At 33.1% G+C, this 22,943-nt stretch overlaps 1 protein-coding gene across 2 annotated transcripts in view; it reads right to left on the reverse strand.

Annotated features, from left to right (window-relative positions):
* Nucleotides 1-360: 360 nt before the first annotated feature.
* The window catches only part of LOC127717794 (L-gulonolactone oxidase-like), a 49,707-nt gene continuing 27,124 nt past the window's right edge, over nucleotides 361-22,943 (reverse strand). The window contains exons 1-9 of one of the 2 annotated variants that reach the window (XM_052223626.1): nucleotides 14,596-14,637; nucleotides 13,686-13,877; nucleotides 13,071-13,118; nucleotides 12,099-12,401; nucleotides 10,843-10,986; nucleotides 9,159-9,736; nucleotides 5,846-6,019; nucleotides 5,153-5,363; nucleotides 361-1,927 (exon numbers count right to left, since the gene is read on the reverse strand). In XM_052223626.1, coding sequence (XP_052079586.1) covers nucleotides 1,820-1,927; nucleotides 5,153-5,363; nucleotides 5,846-6,019; nucleotides 9,159-9,736; nucleotides 10,843-10,986; nucleotides 12,099-12,401; nucleotides 13,071-13,118; nucleotides 13,686-13,877; nucleotides 14,596-14,622 — 1,785 coding nt within the window. In that variant the 5' untranslated portion in view covers nucleotides 14,623-14,637 and the 3' untranslated portion in view covers nucleotides 361-1,819. Of the gene's footprint in view, nucleotides 1,928-5,152; nucleotides 5,364-5,845; nucleotides 6,020-9,158; nucleotides 9,737-10,842; nucleotides 10,987-12,098; nucleotides 12,402-13,070; nucleotides 13,119-13,685; nucleotides 13,878-14,595; nucleotides 14,638-22,943 lie in introns of those variants that run through there. The other variant, XM_052223625.1, reaches the window with a different exon arrangement.

A 22,943-nucleotide genomic window follows, 5' to 3' on the forward strand; every position in this document is an offset into this window, starting at 1 on the left:
TCTTAATTTCTAAATTTCTACTCTCATGACTCTATTCATGTGAAGACATTTTTTATCCCAGACTTATCAAAAACTAGTTAATCATATTGTTTAATGTATTCACATGTAGAATTTAATCTTGCAAGCAGGTACATATATCTATATATACAGTTCTATTGATACACATTGATGTCTTCATCAAATATACATGTATGCTGTAGTATATAAACTAAGAAATTGTTGAATGATAAGAAATATTTTAAATTAACACTGTCAGCATGAAAAGCGTAAAACGATAACTAATTAAACCAAAATAATGATATGAATGAAGAACGTAAAATATAAAATATGGAAGAAGAAGAAAATATTCAACAGAGGCTATCAATATCCTGTTGTTGATAAATGAAAGAAATTTTTAAAAAAATATTCAAAGATTATTTAGTCCAAAAAGCGCATTGGACGCACGAAATAATTTTCATTGTTATTTTCATATCAATTATAGCAGTAATGTGTTCAAACCAGCATTGAATTACAGAACACGTTTTACAGCAGCGTCTACATGGCCATCTCTATAAATATTTGAATTGTTCCATTCTTAATTGATACACATCATCAATGAACATAGTTTTTTCGCGCCCAACTTAAGAGTAGATTCTTTGTTTAAAGCAAACATTTAAATAACTATGTGAAATTTACATGAAATATTGTAAAGCTTTAATATAGTAATAATACCCTTCGCAAATTCTATTTATTTTCATAATATGTTTTCTGTAATTTACTGATTAACAAAATAAACATGCTAGACTACTTAATTTTCTTGAAGTCAAAAAAATACCCTTTTCACTAACTGCAGCCGTCTCAGGCAAGACAGATGTTTACGTGGAAAAAAAAAATGAGAAAAGAAGGCACCTTCCATCCACAATCCCTCCCCAATCATTCAAGGATTCGAATGTTTTAGGAAGCACAGTAAAATACAAACTTTGATTCAAATTTTGATAGTCTGACAATACTTTCTTAAACCAGAGAGGTGCAGCATATCCGAAACAAGTTGTATACATATTGTAGAAATATAACTCTGTAGAATAATACATTTTATTTACATGCAACATACTTTGTTTCTAAAATGCAAAATAATAATTTCCCAAAGTTTTACTTTTAGTATGTAAGACAGTTTAGTTAGTTGTCAAAATAGACAATTTTGATTAAACTATTTATCTTTGTAAGACAAAACAACAATTTCTTTTTATCTTAAAATCATTTAACATTTGTCAATTGCAATTTGTTTGTAAATTTAATGTTAGTCGTGGGCGATAAACACACATACAATTGAGTAATGTTTCGAATTATGTTGATATTATAATAGAACTTTTACGTGGTTTTTTATTGTTGATATTGCAATTAGTATGTTTTTGAATTTTTGGTGCTTTGTCTTGAAAGCACTATTATTGTAATTATTTGAATAATATTGCCATGGTATTTTAACCTACCTTTTTTTTCAATTTTTGAAGGTTTCATTTTCCATCCATTCAGGCAAAATGTTGTTTGGTATGTTGCCATGGCAACATATATAAACTAAAACAAAACTGAACCAGTAACCTGACAACATTGTCTTATTATAAAAGGCGAAAACTTTTGGTATGTCACATGTCACGAATCACACTCTTAACTGAAGCGTGGAAAGGGGATATCAAAAATGAGGCCGCTTCCCTTAGAACGAAACTTGTTAATCTTTAATTTTTAAAAATGAAAGTACTTTTATCATATTTATAAAACGAAATCACAGCAAGAGAATGTTTAACTTGGATCACAACATGCTTATTGCTGAAAGTTTTTAGACCCGTTACAGTCGTAATAGTTTTTTGAGGCTTTTGTTAAGAAACATTCCATTTTGATCAGCACCAGACTTGTTCAGTTGCTCTTTAAATGCGTTTATATGTTGTCCCATATGCTGTAAGATTGAAAAACAATAATATTTGAAAAAATAATTATATTATATAATATATATATGTAATAAATTTGTATAACAAATGGTAGAATAGAGAGTAGACTATTCTACACGGAGCTATGCTTATATACGTAGTCTAAAGCTTCGCTTGAAGTATGTTAGATGTTTTTAAGATACGCGCTTTTGAGACATTTTGAGATCCCAAATTAAATCTGTCAAGTTTTAGATATGCAAGAGCCCATTTGTGTATTGAATTGTGTCTTAAGCAAAGCATTCAATAATATATGGTTAGTATGTTTTTTAGTTAAATTTCAAATATATATGAAATCAAGAGTTAATCTCAATCTTTGATAAAAAGTCATATATTTTTTAGATAGCGACGACTTAAAAATAAAAACATTAGTCTACGTAGCATGTTGTCCATCCATCATATGCAATGATAATGTATAATAGACAGACCCTCGTAAGATTGAAATAACATTAACAATACTATTCTTTTCTGCACCAGATGCCCATTTTGACAATGTGTCTCTTAAAAGAGGGGCAAAAGATACCAAAGGGACATTCAAACTCATAAGTCGAAAATAAATTGACAACGCCATGGCTAAAAAAGAAAAAGACAAACAGACAAACAGACAAACAATAGTACACAAAACACAACATAGAAAACTAAAGACTGAGCAAAACGAACCCAATCAAAAACTGGGGGTGATCTCAGGTGCTCCGGAAGGGTAAGCAGATCCTGTTCCAAATTTACGAAGGGATGATTTCAACTTCACCACTTGGAACTCTTGGTTTAATAGCTTTTTTGTGAACAGCAACCCTCTATTAAGGAAATCATGATAGGAAATACAAGCCCTGAAGTATCGTATCAACTGGGAGATATATACTCCGTATGCAGGCGCTGCTGGAATGTTGCTACATAAGAATGGATAGTTTATAATTGGGAAGCTTAAATCATCTCTTTTGTCATAAAGTTTTGTTTTCAGACGACCCTCATTGTCAATTTCTAGATGTAAGTCAAGATATGAATCAGATTTAACTGCATCTGTTGTATCCTTTATCTCAAGTTCGATGGGATAGATTCGTTCAACATAGTCACCAAATGTTGAATTATTTAGTGAGAGAACATCATCTACGTAGCGGGAAGTAAAGTTAAAGGATACTTTCTTTCTTTCTATGAAGTTCCTGTATGAAGTCAGCTTCATAGGAATAAAGGAACAAGTCGACAAGAAGAGGGACACAGTTGGTTCCCATGGGAATGCCGATTGTTTGTTGAAAAACACGTCCTCCAAACGTAACAAATATGTTGTCAATCAAGAAATCAAGCATCTTGATAATGTCAGTTTCAAAGAATTTTTTGTTAGAATCAGAGTGATTTATTACAAAGTAGGATTTATCCATCCCTAAGACCAGATACTTGTATCAACGTTGGCCATTCTTTTTTATGAAACAAAGTAGGACCAACTCTTCCAATTTGTCGTTTAGTTTGGAATGGGGAATACTTGTGTAAAGTGAAGAAAAGTCAAATGTTTTAATACTATTGCAAAATGAAAGAGTCTTAGACTGTATGTACTCTAAAAGATGTTTGGATTATTACAGTATCCACATCTGCTTCACGCCACCTCTTTAATAGGTAGTTTCACAATAACTTTGAAGCCCGGCTTTGATTGCTGATAAAATTAATGTTAAAAATTTAGAAAGAAATTTTCTGGCACACTTGGAAGACCCAGCATGACACTTATGCAGTTTATGTATCCAATACAGTGATGGAAGATCAAGTTCTTCATCTTTAGTTGAAATTCGAGAGGAACATAGAACAGACTTATGAGTATCCAGGATTTCCTCGTTAGTAAGTGTCGTGGGGGGTCTTTGTTGGGTTTCCAAGTAAATTGTCAATACCTAATTCATTTTGTTTCGGGCCTTATCTGTGGGGAGAACAACATATTTGTTATAGGGTAGGACAAGTGTTTAGCAACATTTGGGTCTTTAAAGATTGATGCAGCATAGGTATTAAAAAGTAAAATCACAAAAATACTGAACTCCGAGGATAATTCAAAACGGAAAGTCCCTAATCAAATGGCAAATTCAAAAGCTCAAACTCATCAAACGAATGGATAACAACTGTCATATTCCTGACTTGGTACAGGCATTTTCTTATGTAGAAAATGGTGGATTGAACCTGGTGTTATAGCTAGATAAACCTCTCACTTGTATGACAGTTGCATACAATTCCATAGACCCATTCAGTTTCTCAATTTTGATTTGTATTAACGACCTCACAGCCTTAATCTACACGGAAAGAGTATCTACGTCTTCTTTCTCGCGTTTAACCCATTGCCTGGCATAATCCTCGACTGAATCCATCAGTATTTTGAAGCTGTGTTTCCAATTGATTGATTTATGCTCACTTTAATTCGGGCCTTTGGATAATACATTTCGCAGGGAAGTGTTATTGACAATGTTTAGGTCACCAGTAATAACATGGCCAGCCGGATTATATATAAATGGGGAACTAGCACAGGTACAATCAGGAGGTTTAGACTTAAAGTCGTCAATATTGAGATCCTGCAACACGTGTTTGTAATTGAAAATTTTAGCTGAAATTGGTTTGGTATAGGTATAAGAAATGATAGGTACAGACTGATCCTTAACATAGGGAGGTATTTTCGAGTGAACTAATTTATGATGAAGGATATTGCTCAAGTTAATGGCGTCGAGACCTTTATTGGCAAAGGAAAGTTTAAGAAAGGGTCTTTTCTCATTTTCATCTTTTCCCAATGCGAACTGGTTTGAAAAGTCTGTGACTTGCAATATCCGAAATGAGAGCTGTACATACGTTTGTATTGGTTGGAATGCGGGTTTGTAACAGTGGTTTCAAAACATAAGTTTTACAGAGAATGAAGTTTTGAAAGTGGTAATGAATAAAGTTTTGTGCGAATGTGATGAATACCTAATGGCTTTAGTGATGTTCGAGATCCAAATAATTGAAAATCCAAAAATAATCAACAAAACAAAGATATTTTAGAATAAAAAGAATAAAAAGTATAACCAAACCCGGTCAAGGAATCAGAGCTTTGCATGAGGAAGACTTTAACGTGTTTTTAATACATGCATTTTCTCTCCTTTTGTTATGTTTAAAAAAGTTATTTATAAGTTAATTTTGCTTTCACTTAATTATTATTTCAGAATAAAACCTAATCTGACGGCTACTTTTGTTGTCCTTGCCTTGTAAATATGGTCCTCAATACCGGGAAGAAAATCCCAGTCTTTAGCTAAATGTGGAACACCATCTAAAGCCATCCATTCTCTTCCTACATCAGTGGCAAATCTTTCCCATCCTTTTGTGTTGATGACACTTAAAATTTCTATATACAGTACGTGACCAGATCCGCCATAGTCAGGATTTCCGATTATACCAGGACAAAGAAGTGTATCACTAAAATGAATATTGGAATTTTTTAAACAAGGAGTGAAATACAAACAATCAAAATCATATATCGAATTAACGAAGATGGACGAACAACATCAATCGTCATAAACAAAATCAGAAAAGACAAACAGTATACTAAAAAAAATATACTGATATAGGAAACTCATGATTTACCCACAAGTCGCAAACTAAACATTGAGAAATAACTCATATTTGTATACAAATCTAATTTCAAAAGTTTTAGAATAGAAAACAAGTTGCAAAACAATGAAACATAATTACAGAGATTAACACTTTTCTTAGCTACAATTAATGAGGTACATTCTTATTTGTTTTACTGCACAATTTTTATATTAATTGTATCATTTTAAACGTCATGCAGTTAACAATCTTCGCTATTTTCTTAAATTGTGCTTTGTCATATTTTTATGATAAACTTATATACGTAGGTAACGATTAAGTACTTTGTGGTTCCTAATGATATTTACCTATAACCCATCATACGCATTTCAAGTACAACGTTCAATGGATACTCATCTTTCCCCTCGTAATGGTCTACCTTGTTGATAACGACTTGAATAATTTTCAACAGTCGGAGAAAATCTCCCCTCAAATCAAAGGCAAACTCCATATCATTCACAGGGACTTTCTCTGTGAACTGTCTGTAAAGCAAGTCACAAGTTTTCAACATGTATTTTGATTAGTCGAATACTGGCAATAACATAATATTAACCTGTTTGCACATAAGCAACGCAGTGGAGAAATTAAACAAAAAAATATATATATTCTTTCCTACTTGGAAGTAAACTACTTCTAGATTCAGCTTAATAAAGTATAACGGTTGCCACTCGAAAAGCAGCAAAAACTTGTGATCTTTTCAATATACAACATGGATTGGGGTGGTCTCGTATTGTTCAGTCTTTAGTTATATGTGAAGTGTTTTGTAGACTGTTGTCTTTTTGTTCGTCCTTTAAGCTATGGTTTCTCTTTGATTAAAAATTGACGATAATAATGTGCACGATCTACCAAACCCGAGATTTCGTTTCCATGGTTATCACATATAATATAGGCTGCTTTTTCTGCAAAACGGGAATTACATACGCTGAGAAACTAATTACCTTTATGCTACCTTATAAAATGTTCATATTATATCTACCTGCTTTAAGAATATACACAAATCTTATAAGAAAACTACAAATCTGTCTACTGGTTTTACATAACAATCTTGGTATAAGCGGTAAAGAACTCAATCATATATCCATTCTAGTACATATTGTTATTTACCTCCTCCTCTTCTCTCTCTCTCTCTCTCTCTCTCTCTCTCTCTCTCTCTCTCTCTCTCTCTCGCTCTCTCTCTCAGTACCTTGTAACTTTCGACGCCCTAAAGGGTTTTATATTCTTCGACAACCCGACTTGTTGTACGTGATAACGCCAGACTGCTTAAATATATATGCCTACGACTGTTATCGTATTCTAGATAAGGCCACACCAAATTAATTTCTAGTTTTTCGGACTATTTCCTTAAAAAAGGGTAGCGAGCAAGCGAAATTATTTACTTTTTTTTCTTTCTGAAATTTTATTTTTAGCAGGCGAAAGAATTTTTTAGCTAGCGAGCGATATCATTTTTGAAATATCAAGAAATATCTAAGAAAAACACTTTATGCAAGTGAGCGATCAGAAATTTACACAGTTTTAGTGCTTTATGTTTTTATATATCTCACATCCTAGTTTTTATATTACCCTACTTTGCTTCTCAATTGGTTTTCCAACACCCTGTTGAACTGTTCACAACATTACTAGTACAAAAAAGGTTAACTAGTAGCAAAACCTACAACTTTCTGTAGTCTGCTCAAATAAAGATCATGCTGAACATGAAAAAGTTCAACAGCTTTGGACAGGCAGACATCCATGTTTGATGTAAGTTACAATTGATGTATTCTAAAAATAAGGAGTTGTGGTATGATTGCCAATGAGACAACTATCCACCAAAGATCAAATGAAGTGGATGTATGCAATTATAGGCAACTGTTCAGTCTTCAACCCATACTGTTTATTCCGCTATAAAAGGCCCTGACATGAAAAATAGTAAACAAATCAATTGACAAAATTAACGACCTAATTCATAACAAAACAATTTACGAAAAACAAATTTGACAGGCATGAACCAACAACAACTAGTGAACTGTGTATATGCTCCTGACTTGAGACAGGCACAAATGGTTTGCTGTTTCAAATAAACGTATGCAAAGCATACTAGTTTATGCATGCATGAAGCTTTAATATACATTTGTAAAACAATAAATATTTGTGTATTTATAAGGGGCTGTCCTTCAATAACCACACCAAGTTATACTACTTTGTATTCAAATGCATCACATCAAACGCTATATATATATTAACTAAACAAGAGGAACAATTCAGTACTTTCAATTAAGGGTGTAATACCACCAAATTATAGTACGTCACGTCCGGTTTCATACGAAAAAAGGTCGGAAAAAATATTCCTTGAATTTGATAACTAAGGAAAAGTTTCAAAGTCAATGACAGAGGAGGTGGGGCCAACTAATCTCCATGAAAATGAGATGTGCCAATGTTAATACAACTGCATACTAAATTTCATTGACCTACCACTAGGGCTTCCCTATAAATTAACCTAATCACAAACTAATACATGTAAAATAAGTAAAAGTTTTAAAGTCTATAGACAATCACTAAGGGGCCAGGACCAAAACATTTCCATCGAAGGAGAAGTGACAATTCTAATACAACTGCATACTAAATATGATTGACCTATCACTAGTGGTTCCCCCTAAATTGACCTAATCAGAAACTATTACATGTAAATTAAGCAAAAGTTTCAAAGTCAAAAGACCATGACTGAGGGGGTGGGGCCAAATAACCTCCATGGAAATACTTATGCAACTGCATATTAGATATCATTGACCTACCCCTAGTGGTTCTGAACTTCTCCATAAACTGACCTAATCAAAAATTAATACATTGTTGACGCCGCCGCCGCCGGAAACAACATACCTATGTCTTGCTTTTTGACTCCATCAAGACGAGACAAAAAAGGAGGTGAAATTTGATTGGATTACTTCTGGTGTTGGTTATTATCTTATATGCAATGCAATATTTTGTGAAATTTTCATCGTAGTACTGGACAGGATGAAATTTTACTCATTTCAAATATTTCTTTGTTTGAAACAAAGATAAATTCTGCACTTATTTTGGAAAAATGCCAATTTAACAAGGACTTATAGAAGAAAAACAATGGTGGTATTACTTCTTAGTCATTGCTTTGCTTAAGAATTTAATTGCAATTAAATCTTTATGTATATTGAGATATTGCTCTGTGTTGAAGGCCATACCGTGAACGTTACTCATTACTGCCATACTGGTTGCTAACCTCAACAAATGTGGACCCTGGTGGAAAGTTTGTCTCATTGACAATCATACAAATTCTTATTTTTAGAAGATTTGCTGTGTTTGCCTGCGTTTCCACTGTTACTATAAATATTCCACTCATGACGTCGTACGTTTAGAATATATACCATATTATATTTGGCCATAATAAAAGTTGTGAATGTTAGATCTTGATCGTTATTGGTGTTAATTTCCGTGTTTGTAAGGCGTTAATTTCAAACGCATAACTGAATAAAATTTTTGTTACATAAATTTAGAGACGGACGCGCGCGGCTCCGTTTAAAAAAAATACTTTTTACTCGTCGACCTTTCACAACACGCGGGGAATCCGACGAACGAGGTATCAATTTAGCGTGGCCTAACCAATAATCTTACCTAAAATGAACAGCATGTGGAAGTTCCTGATAACGAGTACCGCTCGGGTAAATGATTTTCTTTAACGCGCCAAACGATGACCATGCATACAGTGGAGTCAAAGAAGGATTTACAGTTAGTAAAGGAGATATCAGGTACAGAGCTTCCGCTGACAAGTAGTCTTTAACTTCTTTCCAGTTGTAATAGGTTTGGTTTGCAATTTCTACTTTCTTTGTTTCTTTGTTTATTATACGGAGGAAAACGTCATCATTTTTGGGATTATAATTAAACAGGCTCAGTGAGTTGTAAGGAAACCAAAGTACCTCAACAGACCAGTTTTCTTCAAATACTTGTTGTATCTTTTCAGCATTATAGAATAAATCGTCTAAGTTCATGTATCGATTTTCTACTTTGACGATAACCTCAGGAACGAGTTTCATTGTCATGTCAAATATAACTCCAAAACATCCAAAGTTTGCGGTGATAGCCCTCAACATTTCTTTATCGTCAGATGTATAGGTTCGTAATTGACCATCACTTCCGAATATGCGCATCTTTACTACATTGTCACTTGGTGTGTTAGTGTCAAATCCTACGCCCTGTTTGTACAAATAATTTTAATTATAATACAATTGGGTCACTTCATCATCGACAACCATCTTTAACGAAAATCAATTGTTGGTAATATTTAGGACTAACAGCATGATAAATATGAATTTGCTAACCTAGTTAACTGATTCCATTTCCGTATTCGATTTGGATATTAGTATTGTCTATGTAATGTTTAAGTATATGAAAAAGAGGGTGAAAGATACTACAGGAATAGTCAAAATCATCATTAAAAAACGAACTGACAATGCCATGGCAAAACAAAGGAATACCGATCAACAGTATTCAAAAAACAATAAATGTAACCAATATAAAAATAAGATGTTGTTTGATTGATAATAAGTCAAAAACGAACTGACAATGTCATGGCAAAACAAAGGAAGAACGACCAACAGCATTACAAAATTATAAATGGTAACCAATATAAAAATACGATGCTATTTGATTGTCAATGAGTCAACATCAGAGCCAACATGACATAGATGTTAGCAACTATAGGTCCATGAAGGCCTTCAACAATGAATAAATCTCATACCACTTAACATGCTGTAAAAGGTACGTCCATACTTTTGAAAATTATGTCTTTGTAATAATGTTTAAAAAAAACATGAAAAAAATGTAAAATTGAATAGAACAATGTATAGCATTGAATAGTTGTTTTCTATTATATATTCATAGCTTATTGTTCAAAACATTTTACGTATATTGTTCTATTGTTAGAATACTTATCTTCATCCCACTTGGTTAAACAGCTAATGTATGTCCTTATTCAATATACCTTCACTGTCTAGTGGCAGTCCAAATTTCACCGACCTTCATTCCGGACGGTCGCTATTACAGGACCTTTCCTTTTGTATTTAATAAAATATGTTCTTGTACTGAGAAGTATTTGCCACTGAACGTTAAGAAAAACACAATTTATCAATCATTATAATCGATCCATATATAAAAGTAGTTCACGATAATTCTACTACTTTAATCCCTCCTATGGAAAATGAAATAAATTTCCTGCCCAAAATCAGGAACCTCGACAGCGCATGTCTTCAGTTTTATATATTTTTTAATACAACATATATTATGACGAAAAAGTGCTCACGTGACTGCCTGTTGCTACAACACTAACCATCTGCACAGCCTCTATTATCACATTAGCTGCAATATTTAACTTATTCTTTAATTGGAACTTCTTAAAGTCTCCAGTTGTCACACCAGTCATGATGTCTACTTCACCCTTTTTGCGCTGAAATGCAAAGAGCATTAAAGGAGTTAGGTCTAGGTTAATGAAAAAGTAGTACGTTTTCGACAATGATTTCTACATATAAAGTCTATGCTTCTGAGTAACAAACATTATTTCTGTTGTACATTGATTATGTTCAAAATGTACGTGTCGACTTTCTAAAAATATTTCTATATCATTATCTTAGCTGTATTTAACAATTAAATTTAATTTCGAAATGTACGGACTATAATCATGCTCTTAAACTCCTTATTCAATATGACCTTCCAACTGTTCTGACTTGAGCGCCACTGAAGACGAAGTGCGTTTCCGGCGAACACAATTTTAAACCTGGAATCTTTGATGAATGTTTACAACCCCTGGGTCAATTTCACTGCTGCTAGACGTTTCTTTATCAGCGAGGTAGCTATCACTTTTGTGTTAACATGAAATATCACAGTTTTTTTTTCATTTTCTACATGCATAATGTTTCGTTTGCATCCTAAGATGTAAACCTAGTATCTTTGATGAGGTTTGCCACAAGAATGCTGGGAAAGCTTTCATGAACTTGACTATAATAAACGTACGTATTCAAAGTTTATTTATTTAAATATAATCTATATTGGTAAATCTTTAATGTAGTGAATTTAATTGTATGTACTAAGAGTAAGCAAACGTCAACACTGTATGATATGGCACATGTACTGTTGATAAGAAATACTAGCGCCTTCTTTATTCTTCTGATCGAAACAAATAGGTTGTCGGGAAACTAAAAACTACCTTAATCCCTCCTATGGAAAATGAAATAAATTTCCTGCCCAAAATCAGGAACCTCCACAGCGCATGTCTTCAGTTATATATTGGTGTTATCCCTTTATAGAATGTAATGAAGTCTTTGGTGAATCTACAGAAGAGCCCAATAAAGTAAAAAAAAAAGACAATGAACACCACAGCAAGCCGTTCATCACATTCAGAGTTTTCAAGTAACAATCATGCAAAAACAAATGTAGCGGCTACCGGCTTGGTTTGTTTTAACGTTATGGACAGGATGTTTCTCATTAGTAGAGTTTTAGTTTTAGTCATAAGAAGAAGCTACAGCGCTTCGTTCGATATAAAAATATCATAGTGTTACTTACATTGGATATTCTAATTCGGGAACCATCTTCATAGTCGCTTTTCATATTTTGCACATAAATAAGTAATTGGTTGTTGTCTGAAAATATTGGCGCCCAGCTGTGTCTGGATCCCGCGCACCTTACACGCAAACCTTGCTCAGATGCTGCTAATATCAATTTCTGCAATTCTTCTTTTGTAGAAGGAGCTGATGAAATAACCTGCATAGATTGTGTCTCTCCCCAGTTTTCAAACGTCTCTATTTGTATAGTTGGGGACTTACCTATTCGCTTTTGTAAACTCGATAGTTTATCTTCAATATCTCTCTGAAAACACATTTTGTGTATTCAATACAATAAAGATACAGGGTCAACGCGTATTGATCTGAAAAATGTAAGTGTAAATATATTGATGAAATAATACGGTCCATGTCATTTTCGGTTCTCTTATATCAAAGTTCGAAACTCGTTAATCTATTGTGATAGTGTGAATTCTCATGCCGAGTGATGCATGCCCTCTGAGTTATGATTTGAATTACACCAAAAACAAAAAACAAATCATGAGTTGAGGCGCCGACACATCGTATCGATTCGTGATGGTGACCGTAAAACTTATGTTGTGTTAATTTATTTGTTCTTCCTCATAACTCTTTTTGAGCAGTTTTTCCTCACTAGTATGTCAGAAGCACACACCTGTTAATGAAGTACGTTAACTGTGAACATGAACGAGCGTAACGTATGAACTGAGATGAGTAAACACCTAACGACGTAGCAGAGAGTATGTTACTGCTAAGAAATGGTAGTTGATAATAGAAGCTTGAAATATAATGAGTTTACATTTTGCGATATATTTATATTATATGGTCATTTAAATCTTCAAAGTTGGGTTCTTTCAAAAGTCATTCTCTGATTTATTCACATCACAATACACAAGTTTATGTTTTATAAGCGCTACCTGTTAAGAAGTTCTTACGAACGCGTAAATAAAATACTTACTTGGTCAGACAAATCTGGGTAAATATGCTTCGTTCTTTGATTCTTTATCTGAAACAGATTATTTTGAGAATTTAAGAATAAAAGAGAGAAAAGATATGGTTGGTTCATCCGCGAATGATAAATCCAATAAAAAACAACACTATGGCGAATGATAAAAACAACGAACGGAAAATAACAGTAACATAACATCATACAGAAAACCAGACTGCGGAACATGAACCCAATCATATCCGGGGTTGATCGCAGACGCTCCAAAACCCGTAAGCAGATCTTGATCGACATGTCGTGATGCTTTGTTTCGGTGTTAAGAAGAAGACATTATAAACTAGGAGTAATGATATTTTTCAAAATAACGACATGGTTATACATGTAGTGGCACGACGAATTCCATTAACCTTGCGAAAACTGTGCACACTTCGATATATTCGAAACAATCTCCTGTGTTATAAATGAAATGATAATTCCTCCATCTTGAGTGTTGCATATACTTTTGAGTTCAAAATGTGCAACGTTTTCGTTTCTTCATAGTTTCAAAAAATAATCTAATGTCTATCTCTGAATGTGTATCTATGCTATATGAAAATGAATTAAAATTTTGACACAAACTGATTTTACCTGTTCGTCAAACAATGCCTTGCAGTCAATCATCACTATTTGGTCATTACAACTTGCATCTTTTATCCAATCTTTGTCTCTGTTACCTAGTTCAAGTATGGCCATTTTCTGGTCAACCAGTGCTTTTTCCAAGCAGCATTTTAGTTGTTCACTATCACATGGCGTTTCATGTTTGACAATTACAGGATGAAACTATATAAAGAAACGCACACACAATTCTATGTATAAATGCATTCATAATTAATTATTTCCAATATATAGATAATGGTATAAGAAAGTGGTATATTTAATTTAAGTTCGTTCTTAGTTAAAATTCAGTTATTAAAATTTGCTGGTGTATTGAAATGATAAAGGCAATCCTGTTTCATTGACATCTGATAAAAAAAACTGACTAATTGCAGTTCATCAAACCTAAATAATAATACAATATATACAATATAATATGTTAAATACTTTAAACAAAATATGACAATAAAAAGATTCTACCACTGTATCTGTATTAAACCTGTTGACTACTTTCTTGTGTATATTTAAGAGAACCAAGTTAGGTGGGCGATGTCACGTGCTGTCCGTGTATATTTGATACACTGTGGACAAGAGTAAACGTTATCGTCATTGCCCGATATAATACGGCATATGTTAAATATTTAAAGTTAGTCTTAATGCTCATGTTTGTCCAAGTATACGATGGTCGGTAGGGTCTACATATTTCACAGACCATCAATGATCTGATATCTTACGCTCTCAAACAATAGACAATTTATTGACTGTGTTTATTCCAAATTAGGTTATTGCCAGCATGTCTGATAAGTATATAGTATTTCAATACATTCCGACATCTAAGATGCAACTCAAAGTTGACAGTTAGCTCTGGATCGATTAGATTTCGTATTTCTAAATTACTTCTTACCGTCTCCGACGATTGACCGCACCCCATTGTAAGTTATAGTCTGAAATAAATATCATAATATTTTTAAACAAATGACTGTACATAAATTATGTAAAGTTACAAACAACTCACCATCGTATTAGTATATAGCTGCATAATAAATTCCACAAGGTATCACGGTTTAATTTATATTCCTTTCTTTTATACTCGATTTAAATAAGCTTTTTGGTGTTTTTTTTTTTTTGTATAGTTTTTCACAACATATTAAATGAAAAGACAAAAAGCATGTTCTTACTGTACCGATATATTTGTTACATAACACATTAATATAACACATACCACATACCTCTGTACCTAATTGTTTGTAATTATGACTTAACATGGTTTATTGTATATTATTTAAGGCGTTTAATGTGAAGACATTAATCTGTTTAATTAATAATGTTATATGTACACAGGCCGTGAGCTAATTGGACTAGTTATATAACATATATAGCATATTTGACATACTAAAAGAAATATTTGTTTGTAATCTATAGTATATTTTCTGTTCTGCTCATTAACATTACGATTTATCTCAGATCAATACAAATAAACACAGGCAACAAAACACTATGCATGGTAACTAGTGCTTGGGATAATGTAAATAACGGTTTTTGTCTATGAAAAGGTATATACTATGCAATTTAGAGTGATGGGATTACCCCGAGCACTTACTTTCATTGTATATACCTGTTCATTGACTATCCAATTTAGCAAATATTCACAAACAAGAAATCTTATACTTATACTATTGATAGATTAAATTGATTTCACATATGTTTTTATTGTTCGCGATTAAGAAGCAACAAAATAGACGAAAAAAATTGGCGGTTTTTATTTTGGCGGATTCTAAATACTCAATTTTATATTTTGGCGGATACTGAAGTGCATGCAGTATAACAGTTAATAAAACTGACAGGACGAAAATAAGGAATCATATTTCGGATATAGTCCTGTATATATATATATATTTTTAAGGAGTAAATCATGAAAAAAACGTCGATGACATCAGGGTCACATGACAAAATTATCTTTATGAGCTTATAGACACAAAACGTTCAGCCAATTAGAAGGCATGTTACATCCAAAATTAAATTATATTTTTATTAAAAAAAAAGAACAAAAACACCGAACTCCAAGGTATTTTCAAAAAAGGGGGAACCCATAATAACTGACAAAATCGAACATAATCAACCAACGGATCGAGTAAAAAACAACAGTAGATAGTTATATGAACTTATACGTACAAATTAGGAACATATTGACGTGAAAGCAATATATTCCCTCAGAATCCCACAATAAGATGAAGCCGACGAGAAAATACTTTTATATTGAAAACAAATCAGAGCCCAAAAAATCCGTCTAATTATCAGTTAAGAATTTAGGTCAACTTCTATGGAATTGATATCATGAAAGGTGTATTCTGTACATTATCACATGTTTTGTATCCAATTCTGAATGTTCAGATAATTTGATATGAAACAGACGTTTTCTAAATTTACGCATTTTGTAAAATGCCTGTTAGACTCGGACATTTTCTGTATTGGCAATTTTTTCCGGTCTATAACAAAATGCCTGAAAAAAAATGGGTTGTCGCAAACAACACACATATAAATGTCGTCTAATATTTTCAAGTGTTCTCAAAGTAACATTAGAAAGATTATATTGACCTGCATCTTTCGGTTTATCTGAGCAGGCCTTTTGTTAACCCAAATTTGGAGAATGATTTTTGTAATCAAACTCAGATTTTTACCCAATCAAACGGCTGGTTATTGAGTACAGGTTAATGACCGTAGATCCAGATCTTTCTAAGAATGTAAAGACACAGTTATTTCTTGAAGCAGTGAAGACTAAGATACTTGTCTTTTCTCTTACTAAATAATTTAAAATGATGTGACTATATTGAACGCATATATTCTATCGATCTATCCCATCGAACTTTATAAAAAGTTTACAATAAACAGTGAAGTCTGCCTCATATCTTGACTAACATCTAAAATATGACAATGAGGGTCGATTGGGAACAAAAATTTACGACAAAATAAATGATTTCAGCTTCCCAATTGTGAACTTTGATTTTTTATGAAGCAACATTCCAGCAGCACCTGCATATGGAGTATATATCTCTAAGCTGGTTCATTATTCCAGATTTTGCATTTCCTATTATTATTTCATGCTTACAAGGGAAAAAAGACAAATCAACAGTACACAACACACAACATGGAAAACTAAAGACTGCTTAGCACGAACCCCACAAAAAGCCCTTGGCGATCTTATTTTATCCGGAATAGTGAGAAGATCCTGTTCTACATTTGGGAATCGTCTTGTCGCTCATATAAGTTCAAATCCGGTAGTCTCATTCTGTAGGTCACATTGGAGTAAAAAGAAGGGATTGAGGTTACGACAATGGCAACATATCCATCGTCATGTATGAAACAAATATTCCATAACAGTCAGCCAAATCGTGTCGCCTTCCGAAAATTTTTGATTGGATGATTTTAAATTCACTTCTTGCAACTCTTGGTCCATAGCTTCTTAGCAAGCAGCAACCCTCTATCAAGGAAATCGTGATAGGAAATATAAAAAAAATATGTTATATTGTATTACCTGGGAGATATATACTCCATATGCAAAACTGTATAAATCTGTTCGTTTACCAATTAAAAACTTCAATTCTGGTTGGCTTGATTAAATTTGCGTCTGTTGCAATTTAAGGGGCCGATAAATCGGTTTTGTCAAACCCCCTCCTTGTTCCTAAATACAACTTAATCCATACATGGAACAAACTTCTGCAAAATATTGATATTGGCACACTTGTTTAATGGCAATACAACTTACATGACAGCCTGTTGCTACAACACTAACTATATGAACACCATCTAAAATGACATAAGCAGGAATATGCACTTTGTTTTTTAGTTGGAACTTTTTAAAGTCTCCAGTCGTTACTCAGGTCATAATGTCTACATCTCCCTTTTCGCGCTGAAATGGCGTTAAAAGTATATTAGTTTTACATTTTATTGCATGTGTACATGGGATAAACATTATCAAAGACCTTATCTTCTGTATGAGTCCTACGTTGACATTTTTTAAATGCGACTTGTTGTTGAGAAAACATTTAGTCTGGTTTTGTATATCTTGAGTTTTATTTTCCTTTGGAAATCTAGTATTGATGACAGTTTATTACTAGTTGCTGTTATAAACCAATTTATTCATATGTAAGTTTGCGAAGTTATCATAGTACTTTATTTGACCTTATAAATTTTATGAATCGAGCATCATTTATGAGTCGTTTTTAGACAACACACGCAAATGGCGTTCACACTTAAAGCCTGGTATTTTTGATGAGTTTTTTTCACATCATTTCGGATCAATGTAGGCTAAATGTATTTTATAGACCATACTGTTACTGACCGTACGTTGCTCTCAGTTATGCTGGTCTTATACCATAATTTGTATATACTTCATTTCAAATTTCGCCTAACAATGTCACAGAAGAAGGGATTCGAAACCCGCTGTATAGACCCTACTGTTACGGACGTATGTTGCCCTCAGAATGTCATTTTGATTTGTATGTCCTATGATTGTTGTCTAACTGGCGTTTACTTAACATATCTTAATATTTACATATATAATAACGCGTACATTAAATATTCTTATTCTGGATCCATCTTTGTAGTCGCTTGTCATATTTTCTACATGAATAAGTAACTGATAGCTGTCTGAAAATATAGGGGCCCAGCTGTGTCCTTTTCCAGCACATCTAACACGCAGACCTTCTTCAGATGCTTCTAACACCAACTTTTGTAGTTCTTTTTTTTTTTTTTGTAGTCGGGGAAGACGAAATAACCTCCATAGCTTGTGTCTTTCCCCAGTTTACAAACTTCTCCTTCTGTACAGTTGGTGTCTCCCCAATCCGCGTTTTAAACTTGCTTTTTGTCAATATCGCCCTCAACACTTTGTGGCTATAACATGTATGATAAATGAAAAATATATAGATACAGCTTTTTTTTCTTATGTTTAGAGAACAACATTTTAATATATTGTGATTACTTTATGTCTCTGAATTATTTTATTTTTATTTCCTATATCTGAACATAGGTTTTTTTCTGTCGCCTTAACTTATCATCTGAGCATACTTTTCTTGTAGAACAAACTGTTTCAAAACTAAAAATTCACTTACAACAACATATAAGCAAGAATAAATTATTCATTCAATGTATTTTGTTATATTTCTAGTTGATATAAGCTTTCCCCTCATGTTTCTTTTTTTATAATTTGTGGATGGCTGGACCTTCATTGTGCAAAATTCAAATACGACCTCAAATTATACTTTTTTTTCGTGTCATTAATGTAGCTTCAATAATTCATTCCCGCTGTATGAGGTCTTAATACAAGGAAAACACTGTTCAGAGTTTAAGAAAGAAAAAAAAACGTTTTAGTATGCCAAATCATTTTATTAACAGGATATTACTGCTGCGCCTTTGGTACGACATTTCTACTATATCCAAAACAATTAACTCTTAAATAGTGAAATTTGAAATTATCGACGATCCTTGTGCTTTAAATTTGAACATTCCCAGTAAAGATTAAACATATTTTGTTATATCATGGTGTTTTGTTTTAAATACTTTTTGTTTTATCTGATTGTTTTCAATTAAATCAGTATATCTGTAATTTTGTTCATTGCTAAAGATGTCTTCAATTAACACCGATATTAATATAAGCTTGAATAATGTATTATTTGTAATTCCGTTTTTCCTACAACTTGCATATAACGAACAATTGTTATCTATTTCATAATCATTTTATATTAGCACGTTCTCGTCTTGAATATTCATGTAATATATTCTCCACATGATGATAAACCGACATTTATCAAGCCATATTACTAGGACCTTGAACAATTCAACATTTTCGATTATATTGAAATATAAGGTCATTTAAATAAATTTAAAAATTCATTTGTTTTTTATATAACATTGCCGATAAGTTCACATTAACAATAAACACATCCATTCATTTCTGTGTTCGCCTCCAATGGTAAATAACTCGCATACGTGTTCGATTTTTACCTGTTCAAACATATCGGGGCAAACATATTGTGACCTTGGAGGCTTCATCTGAAATATAGACATCATTTGAAATGAATAAGTTGGTGATAGAAGATATAATTCACATCCGAGGAGGAATACATGTCAATTCGAACGATATGATTATGCATATAGAAACAAGACAGCTTTTATTAGAAGAGTGGAAAACGTTTTTGTATTCTTGTCTTTCATTTTTGATTACGTGCATTGTCTATATGCCATTTTGTTTTTCTTTGTTGACATATTTGTTTGTTTTTATAGTGATTAAGATTATAACACAATGTTGACAACTGTACCACTATTTTTGACATTTTTACCTATTATGTCTGTTTGTTTTGTTCACACATTGTTGTCAATATAATGGAATTTTATGCGACTGTCATACAGGTGAGAGGTTTAACTAGCTATAAAACAAGGTTTAATCCACCATTTTCTACATCGGAAATGACAGTAGCAAGTCAGGAATATGACAGTTGTTTTCCATTCGTTTGATGTTTTTGAGCTTTTGAAATTGCCGTTTGATAAGAGGCTTTCCGTTTTGAATTTTCATGGATTCGGTATTTTTGATATTTCACCCTATTCAAACATAGCTCCAACAAATTTGTCTCACGATCAAAAGATTGATATATCATATTTTCTGTCTTTTTGGTTGGGTTATGGATTCAACTTATTGATACTTTCATTATATATTTGTTGTAGTTTACTTTACTTTAATGTAAGGGCTATAGTCTAAAATAATACATGTAACTTTTTGAAATAAAATTGAGAATGGAAAACCTTAATGTGTTTCAAAAGCTCAACTGTAAGTTTTCGTCATATTTTGTCACAGAAAAGTGATCATATTAACGTCTATAAATGTATGTGTGTAATATATACAAATGATCCTTTAGACATGTTTAAGATTATAAAAAATTGGTACCTGTTCGTCATACAATGCTTTGCAGCCAACCATGTCGATTTGGTCATTACACCTGGCATGTTGTATCCAATCTTTGTCTCTGTCGCCTAATTCTAGTATTGCCATCTTTTTTTTACCCAGCGCCTTTTTTTAACAGCTTTTTAGCTGTTCACTATCACGAGGTTTTTTATGTTCAACAATTTCAGGATGAAACTAAACGAGGCGAAGAAAACAGTATCAGAATGAAATATAAGCATTGTTGAAATTGTAATAAAAAGCAGACTTTACATTTTCAGCTGGACATTTTAGAATTTTCATCATGTTCATAAGAATAATCAGTTATTCTTATACTGGATTTATTTTTTGTATTTTTGAAATTCACTTTTTGCAAGATCAGTTGAAATGGAACTGTTACTCTTACAGAACTCACAGAGCATACATGTTCAACATCGATATATTTTTCATGGCTCGTGACGTTCAATTTTCAATGGTCTGTGAGGTATTTATTCAAGACTTGTGTATGGCAGAGGTTTTCGGTTTTCAGTCTTTCTTTGTCTTATACATCTTAATTCACTATGTACCGGTCACACTTGTTTGATCTACGAATGTCCATCGAAATTAAACGTCAATCAGCAGACAAGCATTTTATGCATTTGAATCATTTTCTCAATACACGTTTATTTGTAGCCTTTTTATTATGTCAGATGAAATTACAATTTAGTTTTTTTCATAATTGACACTTATTATAAATTGAATTACTTTTCCTCAGAGACGGCCTCCATACTGAAAATACGTTTTTATTACGCTTCTACTACGATATTGATACGACTATACGACGATGAGGAAGACAATAGTACGCTGCTACTACGCGCTTGCCTTCCTTTGTACCACCTGACTACGATACTACTACGTCCTAGCCAAGATAATTGCACCACCGCATTGTGTTGATCGACGATCGCAATTGCTTCTACCTGTAGTTTAACCATGGATACACACGAGCAAAACCTACTTCCGCAATCTTTAATTCATCTGCACTGTATCGATTTGGCTGAGCAGGCTTCACTTTTGATATTAGAAGAAGGAGAAGACATACTAGATAGCGTATGTCTTGTTGGATGCGCCCTCGGCTTTGTGTTGAAAGAAGACCCATTTTTAGGCATTACCACCAATTTATGAAATAATTAAGGATAGGGAATCAACAGTCATTCTTAAATATTTTAAGGACTCCTCCAGAAATGTTTGATAAACTTTTGAACAGAGTAAGTCCTCTAATTCAGGCACCCGATTCAGAAAGGTACTAGATCCCGGTCCGAAAGTTGCTTTTATCTTAAAGCACTTAGTTTCTGCTGATATGTATCCAATCCTTCAATACAAGTCGCGTGCAATACTATAAGTACTTTTATTCATGAGGTTTTCCAGGCAATTGTACAGGAATATAAAGATGAAGTCATATCCTGTTCAACAGAACAAATGAATTGGGAGCTATTGCCGAAGAATTTCAGAGATTGAACGTGCCACATGCTTGTGATGCACTCGATGGAAAGCCTATTGCTATTAGAAGCCCGCCTAAGAGCTGATTCTTGTTTCATCAACTAAGGTTTTTTTTTTCATTAGAGCTCCTTGCCTTGGTGGATGCAGACTTCAAAGTTTATGGCTAGATGTAGAATGTTATGGTTCCATGTCGGACGTTCAAATTTACAACGCGTCAGAATTAAAGGAGTGTTTGGAAGGTAAGACTATTGGATTTCCAGAGTCAGATCCCTTATCTAATGACGACCTGAACATGCTACACTTCATCTTGGGTGACGACGCATTTGGGTTGAGAACTTGTGTGATGAAGTCATTTTCTATACCAGGCATGTCGGAGGAACAAGCAATAACCAATTACAGATATTTATAGGGACGAAGAGCGCAGTGACAACATAGTAGAAACGTAGTGGACTCGTGGTTTGTTGTAGTAGACTCGTTTAGAGATCGTAATGCGATCGGGAAGGTCTTGGCAGACGCATACGGAGATCGTGTAATCCGAATTTAATATAGGTCCATTGCCCAATAATCCAGTTTTTTTCGCATGTTGCATTAGAGTTTTGATCTGCAGTCGCAAACTGTCTCAATTACATATCGAAGGGTTGAGGATTATGGGAAATACATTCTAAAAAGAATAATCAAAAGTCGAATTCAATAATTATTTCTTGAATTCAAGACAGTTCGTTTTAGTAGTTATTTGTTGTTTTCCGATAGTTTAATGTGCACCTGACTCATTAGTTGATTTTGTTTTAACTTTGTGGTCAATAAAAACAAGTTGGTAATATATTACGACGGCTGGCAGCATTATT

This window comes from Mytilus californianus, unplaced genomic scaffold (assembly GCF_021869535.1).
Source record: "Mytilus californianus isolate M0D057914Y unplaced genomic scaffold, xbMytCali1.0.p SCAF_10, whole genome shotgun sequence".
NCBI lineage: Eukaryota > Metazoa > Mollusca > Bivalvia > Mytilida > Mytilidae > Mytilus > Mytilus californianus.